At 37.8% G+C, this 27,204-nt stretch overlaps 1 protein-coding gene across 1 annotated transcript in view; it reads left to right on the forward strand.

Moving 5' to 3' along the window:
• NUBPL (NUBP iron-sulfur cluster assembly factor, mitochondrial) overlaps window positions 1-27,204 on the forward strand; it is an 85,849-nt gene that overhangs the window by 35,949 nt on the left and 22,696 nt on the right. Inside the window, exon 7 of the mRNA XM_061463482.1 lies at window positions 17,049-17,142. Within this exon, the coding sequence (XP_061319466.1) occupies window positions 17,049-17,142 (94 nt within the window). The remainder of the gene's footprint in view (window positions 1-17,048; window positions 17,143-27,204) is intronic.

Genomic DNA, 27,204 nt, shown 5'->3' on the forward strand with positions numbered 1-27,204 from the left:
CTTCTTATTCTCTAATGGCAGTTCCTCCATCTCTTTCTTGCTGCTGCTTGTAGCACCACTTTTTAAATGTATTGAAAGAAAATTGAAACAAAGTTTCACTTGGAGGGGTATAATTAGAAAGGAAAGAATACAGGGAAGTTAGAAAGTAAATTTCATAAACCTTTCAATGCAGAGCAGTTGCACATGTGCAGAAGAAAATGAGGCCTTGCACTTTGAAGCGTGGACAGACTTTATCTCCTGTAGATTCATGTTGAAAACCGTACATTCAGCAGAAGAATGATGAATGTTATTTTCTTAGCTCAATCCAAAGCTGAGTAAGACTGTAGTCTGAAGATCCAGTCTTGTCCTTTAAAAAGACTTTTAACTCAATTTATGTGATTGTTACACTTGTATGTAATTTTGAAAGTGTAGCTAGAGATGGAGATTCTGTATGCTACTTTGCTTCTGAAGCTGTCCTCTACCAAGAGAACAATTGTTTTGAAACTAGCACTTGCCAGAGGTAATGGTGGTAGTATTTATGTAGTAGATTGTGTATGTGTGAATGTGTATGTATGCCTCAAACCTTTTTTTTAATGTAATTCTCTGATGTTTAGTTATCATATGAAAGTAGTTGTAGAGTTTCATATGTTATTGGGAACAGGAAAGATGCAGACAGATAAATTTTCTTTGAAATACTGAACAGACTGCAGCTTGTGAGGTCTGGGATATTTCAAGAGCCTCTGTTAAAAAGTTGCCATAAAAGCAACAGTGGAGTGAATTGAACAATAAAAATTAATGTTTAAAGGTTTGGGATTAGATTAACTTGGAAACAGTAGTAGTATTTAATTCTTAGAGGAGAAAGACTATGGAAGCTATATTGTTGTAGATTTTTGATCATTCCCTGAAGTGGCCCATCTCTATTGAGGAGGTTATAGCTGTTCATTATTATTTTTGTTTGACATACATTAGTTAGTAAATTATTTTGTGTAGTTGCTACTGTTTGAAGAGTGTTTATGTGGTTATCGGTGTTCTCCTTTCCAGCATTTTAATTGGAGAGGTGGCATATGTGGATTTAGGGACAATTTTTCTTTAAATGTGGTTTATTTTAGGTGTATACTAATGCTGCACTTGGGGAGACAAGAAAAATACATAAGGTACTGAGAGCAAATGTGTTTATACCTGGTAGAATAGCTACCATGCCACCATTGACTGTTTACTGTGCATGTTCTATGCAGCAGAATGTTCTCTATATGGTTTCTATAGACATCAGTCCAACGTCATTTATCATGTGTGTTTATAACATGCTGTGTTAAATCTCACAAATTCTTCAGCATATAATTTTTCACAGTTTTTGTACTGTCTTGTTTGCCTCTGTGTATAAATAGATTTCTTACAAACAGAACAATGGAGAAACTAGGGGAAAACATTACAAGTTAGAAGGAACGATGAGCATTTGATTTGGAAGCAATACATGACAAGAACATTGTCAGTAAGGTAGTTAGGTACTACCTGCTGAGCCATCTGCCTGATTGATTAGTATGGTTGTCCTTCAGCTTCTGTTTGTGCGCTCATACTGTCTTTTGCCTTACATTTTTGGGACTCTGGCAATTTCATTCTGTGTTTATTCAGTGTCTAGCACTGTAGTGAGTTACCACTTGATGAACAAAAATACAAAGACTAGTATTTCCAACTTCCAGGTAAATATAAACATCTTTGATAACTTTTTAATCTTCATGAAAAAAATTTATTGTATTTTTTTTTTTCCTATTAAGCATAATGTATTTTGGTAGAATGTTAAAGGGAGATAACTGCTGTCTTTGACTACCTAATGGGTAGGTACAGAGAAGATGAAGGTAGATGCTTCTTGAATGTGCAGTTGGTTGGTTGTTTCATTACAGTGAAAACAGTCGCACATCAGAACAGGTTGCGCAGAGATTCTAGAATCTCTCTTTTGGAAGATACTCAGAATTCAGCTGGGCAAGACTTTGAGTAGCCTGCTCTCAAAGCAGCAAGATGGACAGACAACCTCTTTGGGTTCCTTCAAACCTAAGTTATTCTGTGAATGTGGGATTAATTATAAAATTGCCATTCCGCTGCCTATTTGAATGTTGGTGTATAACTCCATTAAAACCTACAGCTCAAAGAGAAGAAAACGGTTCTGCCTTTCAGAGATCACTGGTTAGAGCATTCAGTCAAAACCTACGCTGAAATACAGGTGTCTCTCTGAGTGCCCTAATCATTCAGCTGGACAGTCGTGCTAGCTCATCTCTCTTGCTCAAATGAATATACAATTATGCCTTGCAATCAGATGAGAAAGTTTCAGCATAATGACCGAGAGCATCCTTTTCTCAGTAGCATTTCCAGTTATTTGGTGCGTCTCTTTAGACTTTAAAGATGCTGTTTAGATCCCTGTTTAGCTGTTTAGATGCTGTTTTTTTAGACATAAAAGTCAAAGCCAAATAACCCTTATCTCTGGAATGAACTATGAAATAAAAAACAATAAATACATTTTTCCTCTTGTTTTGAGTGAAATACCTTGATCTAGAAGAGGTTTAAAATATGGGGATTCTAGTCTTGTATGCATTAATGTGCTCTCAGGCATCTTAGAATTGAGTAGCAGTGCCACTAAGAAGATTGTGCTGGAGGCTCACAGCAATTTTTGCTTTAGCTTTAACAGTTTGCTGCCTAGGATGCAGACCTTTGTGAAACAGTCTGAGACATCTGGCCCTCCTCTGTAATGCATGGAGAGACATAGGTTGATTTTTTTTTTTTTTTAAACCCTGCTATTAGTGTTAGCCGTGAGTATTTTACAGTCCACATTGGACAAAGAAAAATTCAAAAATGGCAGCAAAAGGCATAGAATCATAGAATAGTTAAGGTTGGAAAGGACCTTAAGATCATCTAGTTCCAACCCCCTGCCATGGGCAAGGACACCTCACACTAAATCATGTCACCCAAGGCTCTGTCCAACCTGGCCTTGAACACCACCAGCGATGTAACATTCACAACTTCCATTGTGAAGCAACCATTCCAGTGCCTCACCACCCTCACAGGAAAGAACTTCCTCCTTATATCCAATCTAAACTTCCCCTGTTTAAGTTTGAACCCATTACCCTTTGTCCTGTCACTACAGTCCCTAATGAAGAGTGCATCCCCAGCATCCCTATAGGCCCCCTTCAGATACTGGAAGGCTGCTATGAGGTCTCCACGCAGCCTTCTCTTCTCCAGGCTGAACAGCCCCAACTTCCTCAGCCTGTCTTCATACTCCAGCACTGGAGGTGCTCCAGTCTTCTGATCACCCTCGTGGCCCTTCTCTGGACTTGTTCCAACAGTTCCACGTCCTTTTTATGTTGAGGACACCAGAACTGCACACAATACTCCAGGTGAGGTCTCACAAGAGCAGAGTAAAGGGGCAGGATCACCTCCTTTGACCTGCTGGTCACGCTCCTTTTGATGCAGCCCAGGATACGGTTGGCTTTCTGGGCTGCGAGCGCACACTGAAGCCGGCTCATGTTAAGTTTCTCGTTGATCAACACCCCCAAGTTGTTCTCCGCAGGGCTGCTCTGAATCTATTCTCTGCCCAACCTGTAGCTGTGCCTGGGATTGCTCTGACCCAGGTGTAGGACCTTGCGCTTGTCATGGTTAAGCTTCATAAGTCTGGCATCAGCCCACCTCACAAGCGTGTCAAGGTCCCTGTGGATGGCATTCCTTCCCTCCAGGGTATCAACTGAACCACACAGCTTGGTGTCATCTTCAAGTAGGATATTACAAGTGTAGAATGAATCTTATATGTCCAGATTTTTTGGAAGAAAGGCAGGCAGGGATGAGTTCAGGAACAGACTCTGGACACATGGATTTGAAGGCTAACATGTTTTGAAGTGTTACCTAAGCAACAGTACTGGTGGTACTTAATTTCAATGCCGCTCTTCTGTGTTTGTTTTTTCTCTCTTTTTCCCCACTAACAAAGGAGTCTGTTGTTTCTTTCTAGTTGCTGTAGGTTACATGCAAAAAGAGTCATGGGTATTTCTGTGCTGAACACTGCAGTTCCTAAGAGGTAGGTGCCCTGCATGCAGGAATGGAAAGTCAAGCTAAAGCCTAGGCGTACCTGGGATGGTGGGAATACATCGCTTGTCATTCCCAATAGTACTATTTACCTTCATACACTTTGGCACTGTCATGGGAGAATAGGTGCAAGCCTTGGATTTTAAGGGTAGTGAAAACTTCTTATCCTTTGGATCCAGGACTTGAGCAAATTCATGTGAAGTTCCAGTTTTGCTGTGTTTCATCACTTACATGGTAAATGTCATTGGGGGCTTGCTCAAGGATTAAATTATTATTAGTGTGGACAAAAAACTGTGTCTTATCAGTATAAAATCAGTGAGAGAGTGTGTTGGTGGATGAGAAGGAGTAGTGAAATGGGATTTAACAGAGATTGACATGTACTAGGTGAGGAGGAAGACAACCATAACAAGTTGATGGCTCTGATTTTTGTGCAGCTATATTTTGAATGAACTGAAAGGATCCCCTGAATAGTGAGTCAATGATGAAAATTATTATTATTGTTAGAGCAAGTTAAGAAAAAGCACTGCAATGAAGCCAGATGATTTTTTTTTTAATTATTACTATTTTTGAGTCTGGAATTTATTTTTAACACTTTTTGGTTGAGGAAGGGCACTCTATCAAGAGATTACCATTGAAGGCATTTAACTTGCATTATGGCAGTAAATTTTCAAGACAGGAGAGGAGTGAGATCCTACAGTGGGAAATTGTAGCAAACATGAATAGCTCTTAGTATTTTTATTTTGGTTTTTTTTTTCAAACGTTATCATCTTTTGCCCTTTAAAACATGTTAAAGAGTCTGTGCACACTCATCTGTTTATTAACAGAGTAGATGTACTTGAAGTGTATAAACTAAAATCAGATTAGTAGTGTTTTCCTCTTTCTGTATTTTATATTTTGGCAGCATAATCCATTTGAGAATTTTTGCTAATTTCGAAATTGACTTGTGTTTCACAATATTCATGTATTTATCTGCAAGTAATTGGGGAATTGAGGCAGATAGTCTGTAGCAGGATATTTACAGTTTATGTTTCACAGAGCTAAACAAAGCTGTGCTTATATTATGAACTACAAAGATGTGTTTATACTTTGCAGTGCATAATTCTAAAATACAGTAGTCTTACTAGGTGTCGCTACAATGAAATATCTGCCAAATTTTCAGCAATTAAAAATATATTTATTTTATTTATTTTCCTGTTTTGAGTTATCTTAGCCTGAGATGGGCATAGAAATTGTTAGTTCAGGCTAACATCTGCTACTTTACAGTTGGGAGTGGGGAGGTTGAACCATCACTGTTCTTCAGAACAGTAAGAGCAGTTGCAGCTTTAGGGAGTTGGGATGCTTTTCTGTTCTAATTTTTGTGATCCAAAGTACAGAAATGAAAAAATCCAGACATTTCATCTGTACACATAAAGTCATTGAGGTTATGTATTTTTTCTATTTAGAAATAGAGAATGCTGTTGAGATGGTTTCAGAAAAAGGAACAACATAAGTAGTGGTCAAACTGCAGTGCTAAGACTGCACTTTGGTTTGCTACTAAGACTGCATCTTCAGCTGGCAGAGAGTAAATAATAACTATGAATGCTTGTGAGATTTTTTTCCTTAAATCTTTAATAAGCTTTCATTTAAAGCAAGGAAGGTCAATTGGCATCCTGCATTGCAGAAATTAAGGAAACTTGTTTCAAGGGCAAGCTAAACAGATGACCCACTTGTACCTTACAAAAGAATTTAGTTTAAAAATTGACTATACTGATTTTCTTTTGTTTCATTTATTTTGCTAAGACTAAAGAACAAATAAACTAGTTTCTTCTCATCCAGAACCTGCTGAAATAAATGGAAATCTTGACTAATTTCTCTGTGATGCTTGAGTTGTGATGTTGATGTTTAGAAAAGCCTGTTAGAGGAATTTGTATAGTCATCACTAATTTACTCAAATGCTAATAACCACCTGTCTGTCCAGAGAGAACTGCCTTAACCAGTCCCAATCAGTATGTACGTATTGCACTTCCTGGACATGAGAAGAGTAACATAGATCCAGAGATGCACTGCAGCCAGTGACAGAAAGCTCCTTGGGAGATGATGGAAAGCTCCTTGCTTCCACCCCTCTGCCCCCCAGTTTAACTGGAGTTAGGGTGTTTGTGCTATCACCTATCAACTTGACTGTTCCTGTATGTTTTGGGATGGGTATGACTGAATGAATATAGGCTTGCTTCTTTCTTTTTGTTTCCAAATGAAGCTACAAAACCTGTTCTGTTGCCTTTATTCCTTTAATGAAGGAAGCAGAATCTATATGGATCCCTGTTGCTTTATTGGCTCACATTAGCAGCTGATATGAAAAGGGATTATAGTCTCTGAAAGCAATTGACAATCACAGAAGAAGTGTTAGAAAAGCCAGAAGAAAACAAAAACATTAGCCAACAAGTTACTGCTGAACTGGCAGCATTTGCGGTAAATGTACTTCAGCTGTCTTTGAGGATTAAAAAAAAGGCAGGAAAAAAAAAGGCAAACCTAGCACATAGTGAGAATGTATTTACAGCAAACATTTCTTGGCCTGGTTCCTCAGCTGTCATGGTTATGACTGTGCAGCTACTGCTGCTGTGGGAACAGGCTGTGAGAGTGTTTTCTTTGCTCTGCTTTCAGTAGTCTCATCTCTCACACAGATCACACAGGTATGCATGTATCTGCCCTCCTTTGCATAAAACAAAACAAAGGCAAAACATGCAACTGTTTTGTTGAGTTTGTTGACTAGACAGGAAGAAACAGAAGAGAGCTTGTGGTGTTTCAAAATGGCTTCGCTGGGGCCAGAACACGATTTTTTTTTTCACTTTCCCTTGAGCTTTTAAAGGAAACTGTTGTGAGGTTTAAGGTTTCTCAGCAGCAAAGTTCAGAAGTTTGTATCTAAATGGCATCCAGCTTTATTCTTGGAAAGAGGTGGTGATTTAAGCATGTTCTGAAGTGGTTGCTAAACAGGAATACCAGTGGTAGACGAACTAGGAAAAGAAGGTGGCACTATTTGTTCTCTTTCCCAAATGAAGCTTCCAAAAACTAGTAGTCATCTAATGCCAGTGTCCTACTTTCTCTGTTCTTCTTTGCTAATAAGGGCATCTGTTCTTTCTTTCTACTGCTGTATGTTAGATGCAAAAAGGGCCATGGGTGTTGCTGTCCTGAACGTGGCAATGCCTAAGAGGTAGGTACCCTGCCTGCCTGCAGGCAGGAAGGGGATTAAACTAAAAGGGTTAGTTAAACTAAAAAGGTTAGTTAAACTAAAGCCTAGGCTAAAGCCACTGCATACCTGAAACAGAGGAATACATTGCTTGTCATTCCCAGTGGTACTGGGAGGTTACTTCAGGTAATTTGGACTCTTCGGTGGTGCCATAGCAGGATAGCTGCAGTGTCTTTGAGTTTGGAAGTTTAGAGCTTGGTGTGGATTAAGTGGAAATTAATGTTGTAAATCAAAGTTGGTAGGTTCACTGGCTGGAAATGAACAATACCAAAGATGTTGAGCAAGAGGGCGCTTCGGAAAAGCCTATGGGATATGTCTCACTCTTTGTCCTGTATTTCAGCACCTAACTGTAGCCTGTATTGGACAGCTCTGTGTAGCAGAGATTTAGAACCAAAGTCTAGTCTCTTCGTTAGGTGCCAAGACCTTTCTTTGGTTTAACTTGACAGGTTTATTCTGTGTTTATAATAACAACCTGGCAAGTTTCCATAGCCATTCAGTCAGGATTTGGGAGCTGCAAACTTGGTTTGGGATTTAAGCTGTATTTCCTGCTAACCAGGAGAGTACTGTGAAATCATATACAGCAGTTAAAACCACCTGCTCTACAGCAAGGCATGCAAGATTCCTGGGGCCACAACTGGACATCTGAAGGTGGTGCATGAGCAGTGCTATGCAGGAAATTCCGTTAATCTGAAGTTTCATCCTTCCAGGTAAATCCTCCGGCTACTGGGTTTATGTAGGGTCCTAGTTGCTTCTATGGCTTTTGCATTCTTCGTTATACAGTGGCCCAGTTAAATACCACCTGGCTGAGAAATTGAAACACATATCTTCCAATTCATAGATTTTCACTTGTATGTCTATTTATGATATTAAGCAGCTGCAGCTTTGTCAGTAAAACCCCAGGCTTTTAATTTTATTTAACGGCTGCAAGTGCTCAGCTTTCTGTTGGATTCAGTGTTATTACTGGTAGGTGCAGTTAGAGCATGCCTGTTAGATTTGGCCTGTAAGACTTGCTCCTTTCTCACAAATATGTGTGTAATTAACGGATCCTAAGTGGGCTTCTGGTCCAAACAAGGTCTTTGGGAGAATTTTTAGGGTTTCTTCTGAATGTGTAGGTGGAGCTCTGCAAAGCTGCTTTTTTAGGTTTGTTTTTTTGTTTGGTTTTGTTTTGTTTTTCTTTTTTGTATTTTCCTTCATTTCTCACCATTTCTTTTTCATCTTTTTGACCAAAACCAAAGTGGAATTTCCCTACCCCTGAACACTGGTATTATTATTTAGCATTGCACACTAATTGTACTTTAGTAAATATACTAGGAATATAACTATATAAACAGCTTTTAAAACTTAATATTGAATTAACATATGTTTAAACTGATTGCACAGAGTTTGTTCTTTTAAATAATCCAGGTTGTGTTCTGGAAGCTGACAGACTGATCATCTACTCATACCATCCTTCCATATCTCTTTTCCTCACAGAAAATAACTGCAGATATCCAAGAATAGCAGCAGCTTTTGTATCTGTATTCTTTGTAGAAAGTGATTATTTCTCACATACCGAGTGATTGACACAAACATAAAGTAATTGTGCTTAAGGTACCAGAGATTTATGTGACTTTTTCCTCCCCCCTTCCCCCCAAGAAAAGCTCCCACTTTTCCGTACTATTTATGAAGTTGCAGTACATGTGTCTCCTCTTAACAGTATTTTCCTCCATCAGAAGATTCTTCTTCTATTGTGCATCTAAAGTGGGTGGTAGATGTAAACAATTGGGTTTGGTTTGTTTTTTTTTTCCCTGAAAAAAAACCTTTAAGTAAGAACTGGAGCTAAATAAAAATCTAGGAAGCAAATGAAAATATGAAGACTGTCCCTTTCTTGGCAGCAATCGCTGAATGTCCCTGAAACACATAGTATTAGCACCTTCAGCAAATTATTTACATAGGGTTAAAATACAGGTAGCACTTTTAACGTATTATTGCAGATTCATAACTGAGGGCACTGGTGAATGCAAAAGCCTGGTTCTGTGGGCACAGCAATTATTTTGGCCATCTGTATGTGATGCTTACAGAGATTATCGGTTGTCTCATTCATAGTAAATGCTCTACTTTAGGAATAAGATATTCAGCACATCTTTAAATCATGGGAATTTTGTGTATGCAGCTGCAAAATGTGTGCAATTTTAAAATTGTATTTATTTTCATTTTCACATCTTGTCTGTGTCTTTAATGCTCTTTCTGTGTTCCACTCTTTGTAAGGACTCTTTGTACGTTACTCCTTTGTGACCTAAAGGCAGTTCTTTTACCAGAGAAGGTATGCTAGCTTCACAGTCATAGTCTCATGGTCAAGAATCGCAGCAAATCAGTGATCTGCTCTGCTGGCTGTAGCACATACTCTCTCTTAGGTTCTTTTTTCACACTCTCTCATCCTCTTGAATTGTCCTGTGGAATTGAAAGGTTCTGTATTTTGTGCAGCTTTATTATGGCTTCTTGTTGTGAATATTGATTGTTGTGCTCCAGAGTAATTCAAGCAGACTCTCCAATTCGGGTTTCATTAGCAAGGGTAGACTATTTTCAGTTCAGTGGCTGGGGAGGATATGCTTTTGAATTTTAAGTATGGAAAGCTTGTAAGGATATGTTTTTGTCCGTATGTGTGAAAACCAGGTTATTTTAAAAAAAGTAAAATAACGTTTTATTAATGTTTCACCTCAAGGCTACTTTGAGATCTGATAACATCTCACCAGGCGAAAACCCAAGCCCTATATTGAGATTTACTGTCTTTTGGCCTCTATTCAGTGGTCTCCATCTAATTGATTCTATTCCAGTTTTTATACTGCATGATTTATGGTAATATTGAGGGTTTTCTTCAGCAGCATTTTAAGTGGCTTGAATAACATCTATCATGTTATTTTCTTCTGTAATCCTTTTACTGAAGACCCTAGACTGGCCTCTAGAAGTTCCCTTTTGTGTACAGAAAAGCGTTGTACATTATACTGAAGAAATAATTTTCTGACCTTTTTAATCTAAGTTTAAGCACTAATTTAAAATCAGTGTGTCTATGATGGGCATAAATGATGCCTATATTAGTCTGTTTGTACCCCAATAAGGAATTTACTTATTTTCTTATTATACTGGAATATGAACTGATGCTTAAGGAAGTTAAATAACTTGTGAAGAGAAATAGGAACATTGCTTTCAATTGTATAGCTTAAGCATTCACATTTTAACAGCATTACAGAAATACAGTCTAAAAATGCAGTGAGTGGGCTTAATAAGCTTCTCCCTTTTGATATTTGTTGTCAACATTTGTAATATTTCTTTCTGTTATTGTGGGAAAAATCTGAATCAGACAGCACATATAAATTGGGTCCTGATACTACTTCCTTAAAAATGTGTTGTTGGGTTTGATAGCTAAACAGTGGTTTTGCCCTTCTGTGCAGTAGTAGGGAGAGCTCAAAGAGAATTTACAGTTTAGATGATGTGCTTAACATAGCTGCATCACCCTGGTGATTAGTTGAATTAGCTAATCTGATGCTAGCCTACTTTCCTCTGATTTGTTTACCTTTATATTATTTTACTTTTGTGCTTAATTTTATTGCTGAAAGACATAGGGGTGGGAACTTACCTCATTTCATATTTGTTTTCCAGATGTCAGATGAACTATAGACAGCTCTGTATCATAGAACAAGAAAAAAAAAGGTGTATTTCTGAAGAAATATTTCTACAAATATGTAGTGCAGACTGTTTGTGGGTCAAGGATAGAAGGCAGCAAATCAAAGATCAGTCTCAAGACTGACTGCGTAATAGAAGTTTGCTTCTCCAACTGTCATCTTTTAAAGAATAACTATTTTGAAACCCTGAGAAATGGGAATCTCAGCTCATCAAAGCTCCTTGTAGTAACAACTTGAATGTAGTGGAAGTCTTTTATATGCAATAGCTCTGATACGGTCTTCAGCACTTGTGTGGGGAATTGCGCAGAACTATTCCTTTTCAGTCATTCCCAGAGACTGTCCTCTGACTCTTGCAGACATGCCAGGCTGCTGCACAGCCATATGCCATCTTCTCTTTGGGATGACATAACATTGAATGAGCTTTCTGAAGGTGAGTAGGAGCCCAGTGTTGAGTGCCTTTCCTCCATCTCCTGGAATGCCCCATAGAGAATAACCTCTTTATTGTTGTCTTCTGGGAGTTGTGTAGTTTTGCAGGTTATATAAATTAAGGTAATGGAAACTTCAGGCTACTGCATTTGCTTTAAGTTCTTCATACTATTAAAAGCCGTCAGGGAGGAGTAGAAGTCCAGTTTCTGTTTCTGGTTGTTTAATTGAACAGGACCCTGGCTTTCTTCCTAGGCAGTTATTTCTAAAAGCTACTTTTAACCTATATTGAGAAAAAACAGGAAAATTCCCTTCTCTTTATGGAAACCTTTGGAGCAAACTGTTCTTCACCTCAGTTTCTCTCTGAACTTGGCAGATCAAGCTTCTCAGAAATACCTTCAAGGGAATTTGAACCATTGCAGTGCATCTGTTTTTCATGTTTAGATGCAAGGCTGTGAGATTGCTTAAGCATCAGAGAACAAGTCAAAGGGGCAGATGTCCTTGTTCTGAAAGCGTTGTATTAGGCTGTATTCAGAAAGAAGAGTTGTATTAAGCACTGTGGAATATCATGCTGTAGTGTATCTATTTCATTACCAGAGAGAAAGTTTTGTAGGGAATGGAAATCTTCTCGTTTATGTCTGGGGAATGTCTTCTATATAAAATATTTGTGGAAATAACTGAAAATATTTTTAAATTAAAATGCCATACTTCATTATGCTGTTCCTAAATTATCTGTTTTCTTACATCATGAAACTACTTATTTGCTCCTGATATCTATGTATGCTTAAGCAGAATCTTTAGTAATTTTTCGAGGAAATATTTTAAAATATTTGTCTTCTACTAACATATAAATGTATGTAAACAGTTCTATACATATTCATTAACAACAGCATTTCTTACCTTTATTTTGTTCTGCTGTTTGCAGATCTGTATTAAATCATTTGTATACACAACAAAGTAGTTAGGAGGAGCTGGGATCTGGCAGGAGTAGGCCTTAAGCTGCCTGCAATGTAGCTCTTGGTACTTTCCTGATACTGGTGTTCAGAATCTGGCTGACTGCTGCCAAGTCTGCACCTGCAGTGCTGCTTGATTGAAACTCTGCGTGTATTCCTCTTAATAAGAACAAATAAATAATGTCTTCTGTTATTTACCAAACACCAGGATTACTTCAAAACCACAAGTAGAAATCCCTCTTCTGTGCTAATATTCTGTCATTTCTGCCTCATGTACAGTGGATATTCAGGCTTCATTTGTCAATAGAAATGCCCTCTGTACCTCTATACTCTGCTTCAGGTTTAACTTGCTATTTGGAACCCTTACTCAATGGATATCTGGTATTTTGATTATGAATTGTCACATAAACAGAGTGATTGCTTAATTTACATGGAAGCATTTGTGGTGTTTCTGAACAAGGGAAAATACACAGAAGCACATGGCACTTAATTACATTGCTTAACAATAAATGTCAAGTTAAACCTTTTTTAAAAAAGATGAATGCTATACTTAAGGAAAGTGCAATTACATTTCCATGGTTTAAAATGTTGTACACACTGTATATGTTAGAGGGGCAAAGATATTAACACTTTTGTACATGCAAAGGTGCTGACAGATTTCAGATGCTATAAGCCAGGCTTTTGTAGCCACTGTCCACTTATTGCTTGCAAAGGGAACTCATTTACTGTAATGTGCTGTTAATCGGAGCTCATTTACTTGTATGCATCCACATTTGCATACAGGCACACTTCTCAGAACTGATAGAGAACATGAGGACTAGCGGTTCTGATTTGGTAAATTGTTGCATATAAACAGGATTTGCATTCAAATTGGTGTTTTATATCACTGCCTGATTATAAGTCCCATTCTAATACTGTTGAATGGATGTCAATAGTAGGTTTCAGAAAGCCACTCCTCTGATTGTATGTTCCAGTTCAGAATTTAATTAAAAATGTCTTTCCCCTCTTTTTTTTTAATCCTTTGCTGAAATTTTGTCACAGACCTAGAATTTCTTCTCTCATTAAGTGTGTACCTTTCTACAACAAATCAATATACCTTCCAATTACATTCAGTAACTTGTTTAATAAAAGACTGTCATACTGCTTCTGTGTTAGTGAAAAGCAGCTGAACTCCATAGTGTTCATCATCATCTTCTTGCAGAACAGAAGAGAGTAAGAGGAAGTCTACAGAGAGAAATCATATGAGGTGCAGAGCTGGCTGAGCAAATCTATATCTTGAGGACACTGCTCACTACTGGGCAAAATCACTAGTTCACGTCTTTTCAGCAATTATAGCTATGTCATGGTGGTGCAGCTCTCCAATCTCACCTTGAATTACAAATGAAAAGAAAGAGGGTGAAATTGTGAGGATAACTGACTCCAACCAAAATGAAAAGCAAGGTTGGTTCTAATAAGGAGTGGTTTTCCAATCTACTTTTGCTAACTGATTCTCACCAGTTCAGTGCCACAGCAGTTACATAACACAGAGAGGTGTCTGGAGGCATCTGCGCTGTTGCCTTTTCTGAACTTCTGTGACAAAGCGTGTCCTCCTCCTGCAGTGCACAGCAGCAGCACATCCTCTCCACTGGTGCTGGGATGGTGTAGCTTCTCCATTTTTCTGTGCTAGATTTAAAAGCATTATAATGGAGCACAGTTAATTTGATAAAGACACCTCATTTCTTTTTTTTTCTTTTTCAATGCATGAATTTGAACAAAATATATGAAATAAGATGGTTTCAATGCCATAAATTAAATAAAGCGTTATAATTTAATTGCTCCATTAAGAGTATTTTTCCTGTTGCCTAGCAATGAGATTTACCATGAGATTCACCATGTGCTTAAGATTCCATTATTAATGTCTGTTTTCAGAGGTTTATAACTTTAATAAGAATCATTACTCATAGGGCAATCCAGGAAGTTCATGTTAGAAGTTATTTTTGTTTTTATGGGATCACTTACTAAGGAATCTTGAGGCAGGAAGTTCTGGTGCCCACTGATTTCTGTACCCATTCTTCCATTCTTCCACATGTGGTAAATTTTCCAAGTAACTTCTTGAGCAACAGTTGTTTTGTGAAGCAGTAAAGCTATTTATACACATGCTCTTTTACTTTAAAATTTCTACATGGAGACAGTTTTACCAAGGCAGCTGCCTCAGCTTAGACAAGCAGCAACTACTTTGTGCTGCCCCTCAAAACTGAACATCTGAGAAAGGCTTTGAGCACTGGTGTTCAAGGTCTTCTCCATTAGTGTTCCACATAGTGGTGGGGTACGGCTAGATGTTTTCTTCAGGGAACTGTAGTGTTTTCTAGGTAAGAGGATCACATGGAGCTTAATGCAGGAGACTAATGCTGGAAGAAGTTGGAGGAGCAGAACCTCTTGTAACAGTGAAAAGAAAAGTTATAGGACAGGACCAGAAAGTCACCTTGTTCCACGAAGGAGCTAGCTTAAAGTTAGGGCCAGCGCGTGTATGTAAAACCAGACAGCTTTTAAATATGGGAAGAAAACCCCAGTGTACATACTTTTTTTAATACAAATTACCTCTAATAAGGGTTGGATTTGGTTTGTCTTGTACTACTCTCTTCTTCAGCCTGGAGAAGAGAAGGCTGCGTGGAGACCTCATAGCAGCCTTCCAGTATCTGAAGGGGGCCTATAGGGATGCTGGGGAGGGACTCTTCATTTGAGACTGTAGTGACAAGGGGTAATGGGTTAAAACTTAAATGGGGGAAGTTTAGATTGGATATAAGGAAGAAGTTCTTTAAGGGTGGTGAGCCACTGGAATGGGTTGCCCAGGGAAGCTGTGAATGCTCCATCCCTGGCAGTGTTTAAGACCAGGTTGGACAAAGCCTTGGGTGATATGGTTTAGTGTGAGGTGTCCCTGCCCATGGCAGGGGGTTGGAGCTTGGTGATCTTAAGGTCCTTTCCAACCCTAACTATTCTATCATTCTGTGATTCTACTCCCATGAGGCTGTGCTATACCTAAAAGGACGTGAATTTTTGCTTATGGAGCAAAGGTCTGAAAACTAAAAAAACAAGAATATGATTACTGGACTTGTAAACTTAGATTTAACAAATGATGCCAGGATCAGCCTTTATAAGGAGATAGGGTGAAAAAGGTTTTTTTAGTTAATACTTTAGTTAATACTTTTTAAAAAAGTAAACCTCTCTATACTGTAGTTTTTCAAAATGGCTGTGATTATTGTGAAGAATTTGATTTTGCATATTGAGTTTTATGCAATTATTTATAGAGGATCTGTGTGTTTGTTTGTGAATCTGTAAGGAACTTGACTCACGTTGTAAACTACTACTTTTTAATATCTATAATTTCAGTTTATCACCTTTATAATGATTAATTTTTAATTAAGAAATGCGGAAATTTAAAGTTGATGCATGCCTTCAAGTGAGCCAAGTGACTTTCATGAGAAAAGAAGGCATTCACCAGCACTGGCATTTATCTTGCTTTATAGCTAAGCAAGATTAGCAAAGAAAAACAAAGTAAAAAACCAGATTTCTTTTGTAGATAAACTGTCTTCTCTACCCTGTGCATACATTTTGGTGCATATATGTAATCTTTATCTGGGTTTTCTTTGTCTTAATATGATTATGAATGCCAATTACTTTTAGAAATCTTCTAGGTATTGTGTTACTTTTGTTGACAAAATACAGATAATATAAAATAACATAGTATAGCTAATACAGATCAATATTAAATATGAAAAAGGGCAGTGTTTGCTGTGGTTAACATAAGTAGCATTTCCTGTTTAGCAAGACTGTCTTTGGCACCATTTAGTGCTCCTGTACCCTTTGTATAAAAAATGAGAAAGGGGAGGTGTGCCTGAGAGTCCCTAATATCAATGTCTGAAATTAGATTTTGCAACTAACCTTCCCCATCCCCCTTCTCCCATAAGTGCTCTGAAATATTCCATCTTCATCAGTCTGCCTTGAAAAATTTGATTTCTTATTTTAGTGCTGCACTGGGTTTGTGGTCTGGAATTCACATTGCTTGTTCTTCCCCAGAAGATCATCATCTGTACAGGAACTGAATGAAAATGAATGAGTGTTCCCCTGGTAGGGTCTAACACTTCAGGACAGCAGCTGGGGAACTGGAAAAATGTCAGTTGTTTTTGTTAAAATGACACTGAGGGAATGTGTAAAATAAAAGAGAAAGTAAAATTCTCTTCTTTTGTATTGTCCTGTATTAAAGCAGACCATACTGTTGTATCTTATATATTAGAAACATACTGTATTTGAACATACTCATTTGTGGGTCTTTATTTTTAATGCGGTTATGATTTTCAAAAATTCTGTAGTGCAGAGACAAAAGACCTAGTATATCTTGGCTTTGTATTATACAGAGTAGGCCTAGGACCATTTCTGTTCTCATGAAGAGAACATTCATTGCAGTGCACAGTGGTCTAAAGAGTTATTTGGCTCTCCTGGAAATCTGTCCTAGTAAAGAACGGAGAGTCACGGCATTCTCATACCTAATACCTTTAGCCTAATCTTTAATGGTCACTCTCATGCCTAGCAGCCAGTAAACTTTTTTTATTGTGTGATCTTATATATGTTGTATGACTAAAGAGGTTTCCTTGTTTTGGGGTGTCCTTGGTTCATTTGTGTTTTGCATTACAGGAAACAGGACTGCAATAGAACATAAAGTGCCTTAAGTGAAAGTATTTCAAACCTCCAGTATGCATTTTTATTGTTGTCTTCTAGGTTGACTGGGGTCAACTGGACTATTTAGTAATTGACATGCCACCTGGGACTGGAGATGTACAGCTGTCGGTCTCACAGAATATTCCAGTTGCAGGTACATGTTTTGCTTGACTGTTTCAGAGATTTGAAATTATTAAGTCTGGTAGCTTTAGAGAGATCTTATTTTAAAATGCTGTTCAAAAATACTTTTAATTTCTTGCTAACACGCTAAGAAACTGTTTTGTCAGTTGTATGGTGATGAAAAATGCTATCAATGATTTTTAACATTAGCATTTATGACTGTATTACTTTGTTTTAAGCTAACTTGCAAAAAGATTGAGAAATATGGGAATACTCTTGATGGAAAGGCAGTCATGCCAAATACTGGCAAGGTTTGTAGCAGAAAATATTTTGTCTGTATCCACTGCATAGTAAAGCTAATAAAGCAGTTTGTCTTCATGATTGTTTTTTAATTGGGGAAGCTGACAGTGTTGTTAATGCACACCTTTTATTCAGATAAGCTATGCAGCACTGTAATACACCAGTGCATTCTTTTTCTTCTTATGTTCTTCTACTTCTTGTAGGGGATTTAAACTTCTTAATCTTGAGCTATGTAGGCTGCCCTCTAATCTCATTGGTTTCAGCAGGAGTCAGAAATACTGCTTCTGAAAGAATCCTGAGTGTCTCATGAGATGTAATGGTTTATTACCTGTCTGACATACTTCAACAGAAGCAGTTGTCAATAGCCAACATAATCAGTGCTAGGAACTCAGTGTTAAAAGAGACAAAGCAATCCTTACAGTTCCAGGAATAATTCAGTAATTGCTGTGGCTCTTCACCAGGAGGATAGTGCGGTGCTGGAACATGTTACCCAAAATGTACGTGAGATCTCCATCCTTGGCAGTTGTCCAGATTGTACTAGACAAAGCCCTGGCTGGCCCTTTCTAGTGTATCCTGTACATGACTTCTAGAGGCCTTTTTAAGCAGCAATTCTGTGATTCTGAATTATTAAGGAATCAGTGGGACAGTCTGCTCCACTTTCTGGTGATAGCACATAAATATGTTGGTACAAACCCAAACTGGTATCATCTTCAACTGCTCTTACTCTTTTCTGATTGCAGACTAGGCATGTGCACAGGCAAGCTCTTGTTCCCCCTGACACTCCTTTCTTCTGAACTTTGATGACAGTAATGAATGAGTTTAAGTCACTAAATATTACATTTGTCAAACTATTTTACTTGCATGTAGAACTCTTACCAGGTTGCCTGGTAAGTTTAGTGAATAAGGAGTTGTGCATCTGTAAAAGTTAATAGGATAGGATAGAATAGTTAGCTATGGGTATAGATAGAAAGACTGGTAGGCATTATAGACATGCCCATATATAAATGGACTAGAACTAATGGAACTTAAAATGTACGTCCCAGTTTCACAGCAAAACCATCACCACTGTTACAGCGCAGTGAAGTCCACGGGAATGAAAGGAGCCCTTAAACAATCAGGCAGCACCTTGTATCTTTTCCTCAACACAGTCATGTCTCAGCTCAGTCGTACATGATAACCACATTTACTTATTTATCTACAAGCCAAAACTTTTGACAAATTGTTAAACTTAGTACTAAGGCCACATGGTGGAATCTCATGATCTTCCATGATCAGATGTTCAGAAAAACTTCACACTCGAGTTTTATATGTTAAAAAATTTAAGGCACATGCTAACTCAGCCATAACCCTATTGCCCCAAAATTGTTAACGGCCATGGAAGATTCTGTCTGCTGTCTGTGGTCGTGTTGCATGGTGGAAGAGAGCAGATCAGAGCTGTGATGAAGGATTTAATGATTTTTTTTTTCCCATAAGAAGTGGAAGCTTCTAGCACCTTAGTTTATCTGTGACCTGGAGCATATGACGTAAAGCAAACCATGATTCATGGATTTTCTGACATTTTTTGTGCGAGTATGCACTTTCACAACTTCCTAACTGAAAACAGGGTTCTGATTTGAATTTTGAAATGGCTTCACATTGTTACCACAGTTACTTGGTCAGCTTATTACTTCATCAGTCCTAACTCCGTAGCATTAGGAGTGCTAGTAGCACTTTACGTTTGTCTTTCACATTAATTGGTTTTGTTGAGCAGGTTGAGGTCAACTCTTGCAATTTAAAAAAACCCAAAACTGTATTGTGCTTTTGATGAAGACAAACACAGCAGACAAGGCCTGATAACATTTGTAATTCCCTGTATTCTTACTGGCTCAATGAATTTTAGTGACTTACAAAGAATTTTCTCTGTTGTGTATTATGGGTGTTTTACATTGTCAGTGGAAGAGCTTCTTTTTGTGTGTTAGAGCTTGAACTGTGCTTTCTTTTGTTCTTGTTACTTGGTTTCTGTCTCTTTGACAGTCCATGGCCTTGTTTAGCATGCTTTTTGTTTTCTTCACCTTGTTCCTTTCAGGGGTACAGAAGACAGTTTTACAGATTTCCACGATGATGTCTTTGGAGCAGTCTGCAGAATTCTGCTGGTTTTGTGGGCTCCATCTTCATTTGCAATTCATGTTTCTAAGCTTTGTGTTCTCTTTTTTTTTACAGAAAATACTTGGTGTTTTGCCATTCTATTCCCTCTCCAGTTTTCTTGTTCTTTTCTTTATCCTTTGATGTTAGTGGCATAATTTATTTCTTTCTCCTCCTAGACAGCATGTGCATTTTAGTTGCATATTATTTAGAAGTGCATTATCTAGTTTGCATGAAAGTTGTACTTTGATTTGCATGCATGCATATGTGAGATACAGTATTTGCATTATGGTTTCTTCATTATTTATCTGTGGCTTCCTAGGGATAGACGGTATAGAAGATTTTTATTCTGCCTCTAAATAAATTTACAAAACCTGCACACATGTTTTTGTCAGCCACTTAATGATTTTTCTGTGAGTGTGAGAAAGAACACTGGTAAAGATGTTTTTTTGGAGGGGCAGCTTTGCCCTGATTGGGCATGAAAAACTGCAGCATTGCAGTATCTGACAATAAAAGAAGGACAGAGAGGATGTGTGAAACGTCATTGAGTTTTAATTTTAGAGGACTTTTATCCTGCATCACAGGTACCCTAACTTTCTTGAGTCAGAAAGAGATTAGAGCAATAACTAATGGGTAAAAGCAAACAACAAAATATGTTTCCAACCTAGTTGATTGTATGATTCTATGTCTTATAATTCTGGTTGTCGTTAAAGAGAATATCAGTCTTGCTGGAGTGACAGTTTTGTGTGGGTACTTTTCCTTCTTTAAAAGAAAATGAAAAAGGAAACTACTGAGACTTCCATTTTTTATTGTATTATTTTTAGTCACCTTACAAGGAGATGCATCTTGTTTAGTATATTGTTCTTTAATCATCTGTAGCTTTTCTCATGTTGCAGTCATTCCTCAACAAACTAGTAGGTGAGAAATTATATAGTAGCTTGAAAATGTGATACATATTTCTGCTCAACCACCACTTCTCTTTTCAGATGTAAGTCTGCTTTCCAGATAGAAAACCGCAGTCAATCTGGAGAAAAAGGCTTTGTTTATGGTCTGTTGTTTCTTCATTAGTATTTAGTTCTATTTCTTCACGTCTACTTTGTTCTTCTGTTTCATCTTCAGGATAAGATGTGTAGAAGTAGGTTCTTTATCGTGTATTGAACATGCATGCTTGGGAAAGTTGAAGTGTCCTTAGATGTTTCTCAGCTTTTAAATCACAAGGGATTTGAGATGATGTTATGATGTTTGATATCGAGATACAGTGTGAACTGCAGATATTATGAAGAGTAAGGCTTGTGATTCTTTTGCATTACCTAATTGCTAAATTCAGAAATGTAAATGTGTGTATTAGTTCGATTGTGTAAAGGAACCATAAATCAAATTAATAAAATTGGAGGTGGAGGATTAGCCTCCTAAAGATCTGGGGAGAGATTTATCATTTTCTCCCTTTGGAATTTGAAGGCTGTGGACAGCTGCAAGGGCATCTCTGTTGAGAGGCAGTCTTAGAGCCTTGTACAACTGTTTCTTCTTCATGGGAAGGCTGCATTGTGGGGGCTGACTTAAATAAATTAGGCTGTCTACTGCCCCTTCTTTATTCATGTTGAAGTGAAGGCTATATTAGTGAAGCATGACAGCTAAACAGCTCTAGAGACTGACACTGTTTCAGTTGACAGAACCAGCTCCATGGAATTGTTTCATTTGCTAAACTTTGTCATACTGCTCTTTTCTTTGGATATCAAGATGCCATGGCAGTAAAAAACATTAGAAATATGCACCTGTCTCGTGGGACTGAGCAGACTGAGACAACCAGATAATTTCACGTCTTACCGAACAATCTTCTAATAATTGTAGCAGCAGGCATTGGCCTGAACTGTGTTTATACAGGAGATCTAAAGGTAAAGGGCTTTGTGTTTTATTTCAGTGTCTTAATTTTCCTGCCTTTTGGAAATAACTCTTTTTTTTCCCCACAAAACATGTATTATTTATAGCTTTATAATAATAAGCTCTAAAAAGTCTTTTAATAAGAATCAGAAAAGAATTTCTTCAAGATAAGTGAAGTGAAAGGGATGTGAATGCTAGTTTATGTTTCTCTCAAGTTCTATAAAAGCAGAGGCACTTCCATTGCTAGTCATACAGGGAATGACTTTTTGTCACCTTTTAGAACGGAGTCACCCGTCTTTCACCAGTATGTAGCTCTTAATTATCTCCTGAATGTCTTTTGCAGGTAAGGCTGAAATACTTGCTGAAGCAGTTTTTGTTACTTCAAATACGAATTTTCAAAGAATTGTAATTAAAAGGGTTTCTTTTGATGACAGTGTTCTGACAGATAGGTTTAGATAAAAACAAAAAGTATATTTCTCTCTTTACTGATTAGGTATTGAAAGTCTGACTTCTATTCAGACATGTACATTGAAGAGGAAAGAGTAGAAGGATGCCACCAACTTGAAGACACTTGGCATTTTAAACTCTGAATGAAATGTGACATACCAAACTGGTGAACCAAACTATTTACTCATATTTATGTCAGTGTCACACAGACCAGGGGGTAGGCTTACGCACAACTGTGGGGGACTTAAGACAACTGGATCCTGCCTCAACATAAAATAATGTATAAGAACAGGAAATTCCAGGTGATGATTAGACTATCATTCATAAATAAGCATTAAAAACAACAGAGAATTTGAGAATTTCAAATAAGATTTTTAAAACTAAAATATTGTTGGATGTATTATAAAATTATGAAGGAATTATGGAAAAAATATGTGATTAGTGAGATAAAGATGTCTTTATAATCTCGTGGAATTGCAAGCTGAGTACATACAGTACTATTCTCATCTTGTCTGAAGAGAAGTGATCAAAAAAAACCCAAACCCAATGCTGCAGTACAAGTTGTGTGTAGCACACAGTTAAAAGATTAGAGGTGTATCTGTATTCTGTCATTGCTCTTTGTGTAAGTGTCTGTTTGCCCCTTGTTGAATATTTCCTACTTTGATGCAAATCACAGTTGCAAGGCATCTGATCTTTCCCTTTAGTTTAACATCCTCATACAATGTTTCTCTCCATTTCTGAGCTTGCTTTCTTCTTTTGTGGAAGAGGTGCATAATTAGTTTCTACAGTTAATTTTTGAAGATATTTTAAGGAAGTCATCTGGGTAGTAGTAGATTTTGCTTGATCTATTTTTGAATGGCAAATATTTGTAGTATCAGACTTCCATGTACATTTACTCTTTCTTTCGTGCTCTATTTTGATATTTTATATAATTGCAGGAAAGCAAGGGCCATAGGTTTAGGATAGATTGAAAAGCAAAAAAAAAAAAACAACCCAAAAACCTTAGTCACACCAGTGGGGATTTTAAAACAGTTCTTTGTATTAATGCAAATATAATTTGTATGCTGAAATAGTTTTGCTTCTGTTGTCAGGAAAAATGTAGCTGACAAATGGAAATTATCCTCATGGTTATCTTAGCTTTGGACACTCCTGATACTTCATTATGAAGTGTCAGACTCGGTAGACTCTGTAAACTTAATTTCAAGATCAAAATACAGTATGAATTTACACATTAATGCCTCACACTCAGTATAAGTTTAAATTTAACTCTTGGCTCATGGAGATTGATTTAAGACACACTGCCTGTCCAAGCTGAAGTTACAGTATATTATGTGCAGGTTCTTTATATTTTATCATTCCTAAAAACCAATTTTCAGGTATTTGGTAAAGAAAGCTGTGAAGTTTAGAGGCTTTGAAAGCTGAGGTTCTCCAAGGTATGGCAACAGTGGCTAAGGGTATGTTAAGTACTAGATTAGCTGCAGTTGCCTTGTGGGTTTTTTACACCAATTATTCTGGATAGGAGGAATAAATGAGCATAGTGTTCAGCTGACAATTGCAAAAGATGAGAGAAATCCATATCGCATTCTCTCCTCTAGCTATTTATTATGAGATAATAAATGCTTAAATCTGCCTCTTAATACCCCTATCTCTGGGGTGGGGGGGGGGGGGGGGGGAGTGAATTGAATGTGGTCTTTTTCCTGTAGTAGCATCACTGTCACTCAGTTCTCCTCTTTACTTTAGGACCTTTCATTTGCAAAAAACGTATTCATCAAAAGAGACTATTTGGACTTTGCTCTTGCCTAGTACAGTGCTCATTATAATCTGAGCATGCCTGGCAAATGCCCTTGAAAGCAGGAGGTGGAATGGAGTAGAGTGAAAAAATGCTAATTCAGATTAGCCAAGGAAAAGTGTAAAGTGGCAGCACGCCTGTGAGGGAGTAACTTTTATGCCTATACTTCGCAAATAATGCTTGTTCACAGATGTTATTACAAATGTTTTCAGTGTTTTCACTTTGCTAAATAAATATTGCATTGTAAATTGTATTAGTGTGACATTTTAACATAGTGACAGTTATTCTTCCACATCCTTCTCCATGTGATCTAGTGTGACATGGATAATACTTACTTATCAGTTAGATGAGGGCAGTTTAACTTCAGGTTGACAGCTGTATTCAGCTTGTGATATTCCTTAGCTCAGTGGATTCACTGACAGTTCCTCTAGCCAGAAGGAAGAAGCTTGCTCTAAGATTTATGTCCTCTTTTCATGTGGGCAAAGCGGTAGTGTCCCAGTCTCTTAATTAACCGCTAGTTCATGGGCAGAAGAGGATGCGTGGCTGTTGGAAACATACAGTATCTGAGCAGTTGTTCAAAGACTCCTCCAACAAGGAGGTAGCAAGCAGGCTTGAGGTGTAACACAGCGAGGATACTGCCCCTGGGACAGTTCTGAGGTGAGAATGCATCTCATACCTTAAGGGAAAATTACACTAGTGGTTCTTTGAAGCTCAAAAGCTAAAGGAACTTCTTTACAAGGTTTATCCAAGGAGATGGACAATTTTTTAAATATTAATGTATCTGTAATCATCACTAGCTGCAATCCTAGCAAAGACAGAAATCTTTGTTCTTGCAAGATCTCTTGAGCATCTTCAAGTGCAAGATGTATCTGTAATTGCACGCACGTTTTGCATGAGGTAACAAGAAATTTAGCAGTAGGTGAGAGGGACTCTGAAGAGATCCACAATAGGAAGATGCACATCCACCAGGCTATTCATAACTTGAAAGTCTTGGCTAGAAGTTTGAAATGGATGTTATGGAAAAGGTAGCAAAAGTTGTAAAAAAGCCATGAGTGGTGTGGTCTCAGGCCATCCACAGCTGCAGTGAGGCCTTCAAGAGTGTTTAGCACCTGTCAGTGGATGCAGTTATTTGAAAAATGTGAGATATTCTTCTGTCTTCATCCTCCAGAATGGTGTTTGTCAGTCTGTCTGGTCAGTTACATCTCACTCCGCAGGTTTTAAGGTAGTATTATTTGCTAAGTTAATAAGAATCAGGGTTATAGAAAACACAGTGTAATACTTATGTTTGAGAGGGTTCTTAATCTGGATGAGATGCATGAATCCTGGTTCTGAAGTCTGCCTTTGAAGACACTGGAGGGAAAAAAGAATATGTTAGAGGGATTCTTTTTATCTTAAGGTATACCTTCTAAACTGCTGCCTATTAGACCTGCCCGTTTATCGCTTGGGTGGAAATTGACTATAGTTAAGGTTTGGCTAGATTCCACCTTATGCCTTGTAACCCAGAGCATCTAATGTAAACCTTAATGATAAAGTGAATATAAGTGAATTTACTATTCACAGAAATTATGGGCTGTTTCAGCTCTTGTAATTTCCCGAACACCAATCCACCAGAAGGATGAGTGCCAGTGTGCTGTGTAGGCACACTCCTCTCTTACTGAGGATTAAGGACCTGGGGTTAAAAAGGAAAGGCAAACATCAGTGTTATAGGCTGCTGTTAGTTTTGTTTCTACATATTATGCATGCTATTATATAGTTAGCACAGTTTTTACTAATGCAACATGCATCAGCTTCTTTTGTCATCTAGAATACAGTGAAGTTACAGAAATAAATGGAATGAATGAACGAAGTTGATATGTCAGCTAAACCTAAGTGTACTTAGCTTAGACATCTTACTGTGCTCAAGGCACAAAAATCACTCTTCTGTGCACGGCTGCAGACAGAATCTGTAGTATGTTTTAATGTGCTGTGTGATGGCATTATAGTTTCTGCAGCTTCTCTGTTCAATTTGTCAGTCTTCATTTGCTCATTCAGACAGAGGCTTGTGTAAACATTGTGTGTATTGCTTCAAGAGGCATACCATGCACATGAATTCAATCGTATTTCATTATTTTATTGATCAAAATAACTTTTTACTCTTTGATATGCCTGTTAACCATGTAGAGCCAAGATACCAAAGAAAGTATGGGCTGTGTTCTTACTTGCTCATCATTTGAATCATTTGCTGAATTAAACAAATGCAAACTTATCTGGGGAGGAGAGTACCATGAAAAGTCTCATTGCCCATATTCAGCTGCTAGTGAAGGAAATAATGCTGGTAATAATTTGAATTCTTGAACTTCAGGTTGGGTTTGCTGAACTAGCAGTTGCACCAAAGAAAAAGAAAAAGGTACTTATTTTAATGGGCGTTGGTGTAAGTCAGCACAACCTGGCTGTGAATAAATTTTGTCTGTAATCAAGCTCAGAGTGAAAGGAAAATAGGAGAGGTACACCTATTACACCCTGAGCAGCAACTACTTGAGCATGTTGGCTTTCATTCTGTGGAAGAAGACATGCAAGTTGTCCACGAGCATAATTTTAACTCATGTATTTCAGAAGCCAGTTTCTTGTACAGGGAGTTGGTGTTTGCGGCAGCCTAACCTCTTCAAGATGCCATTGGGTCTTTTCGACATTTTAGCTTTTTCCCTTTGGATGAGAATTTCTTAGTCAAAAATATTTCTTGGATACGCTTCTTGTGGGTCTAGTGGGTGTTTTCATTGTTCTTTATGCCATGCCAATTACTGGATTCTTAAAAAAAAAATGCAGACTTCAGTTTTGTTGACTGCATATTAGCTTCTGCCTGAAGATTCAGGGAACGCTGAGCCAGCATCTTCAGAGAGGAGTGTAAACTAAAGTGTTAAGAGCTAACATGAGTGTATACGCATAAGACACTGATTTCCAAATTTGTTTGAAAAGAAAGCAGTAATAAGCAGTTTTCCTAAGTATTGAAAAACCTTTGTTTTACAAATATGCAGAAAACCCCAGGACTTTGACTCTCAATTGCTTATTTGTGGACTGTACTTTTAGGAAAGGGTGCATTCATTTTATGGAATTAGTCCTACATTTCAATGTTAGCTGCAAAGTGTAACCATATGCATAGTAAAAAAAGGAGCTAAGGTGACTTGCATGTAACTGCAAGGCTTCTATGTTGTTCTTCATGATGCTCTTGGCAAAAGGTTCACTGGGGAAAACCAACAAATTGTTTGAATGCCAGAGTTTTAGTGAACAATAGGAAAATTGCGTTTGCTTAGTACATTGCATATGCCGTTCAGTTTTTGGACTTGTGTCTAATATTATGTAAGGCAGAGATTGGCAGCTTCTCAGGATGGGGGTGCCAAATTGTATTTTTCTCTCACAAATTAGAGGTTAAGAGTGCTGGTTGAAAACATTCAAACACACTGTCAGGCAGTATTTGGAAATGGCTGGCTGTCAGCAGGCAGGATGCCACCAGGCAGACAGATACTTTGGAAACTGGTTGGTCACTGTGAAACCAGAGCTAATCAATTGACTAGTAAAGTCCTCCTT

This window comes from Pezoporus flaviventris, unplaced genomic scaffold (genome assembly GCF_033815535.1).
Source record: "Pezoporus flaviventris isolate CSIRO_AGI_PZ_B2104156 unplaced genomic scaffold, CSIRO_AGI_Pfla_v1 ptg000036l, whole genome shotgun sequence".
NCBI lineage: Eukaryota > Metazoa > Chordata > Aves > Psittaciformes > Psittacidae > Pezoporus > Pezoporus flaviventris.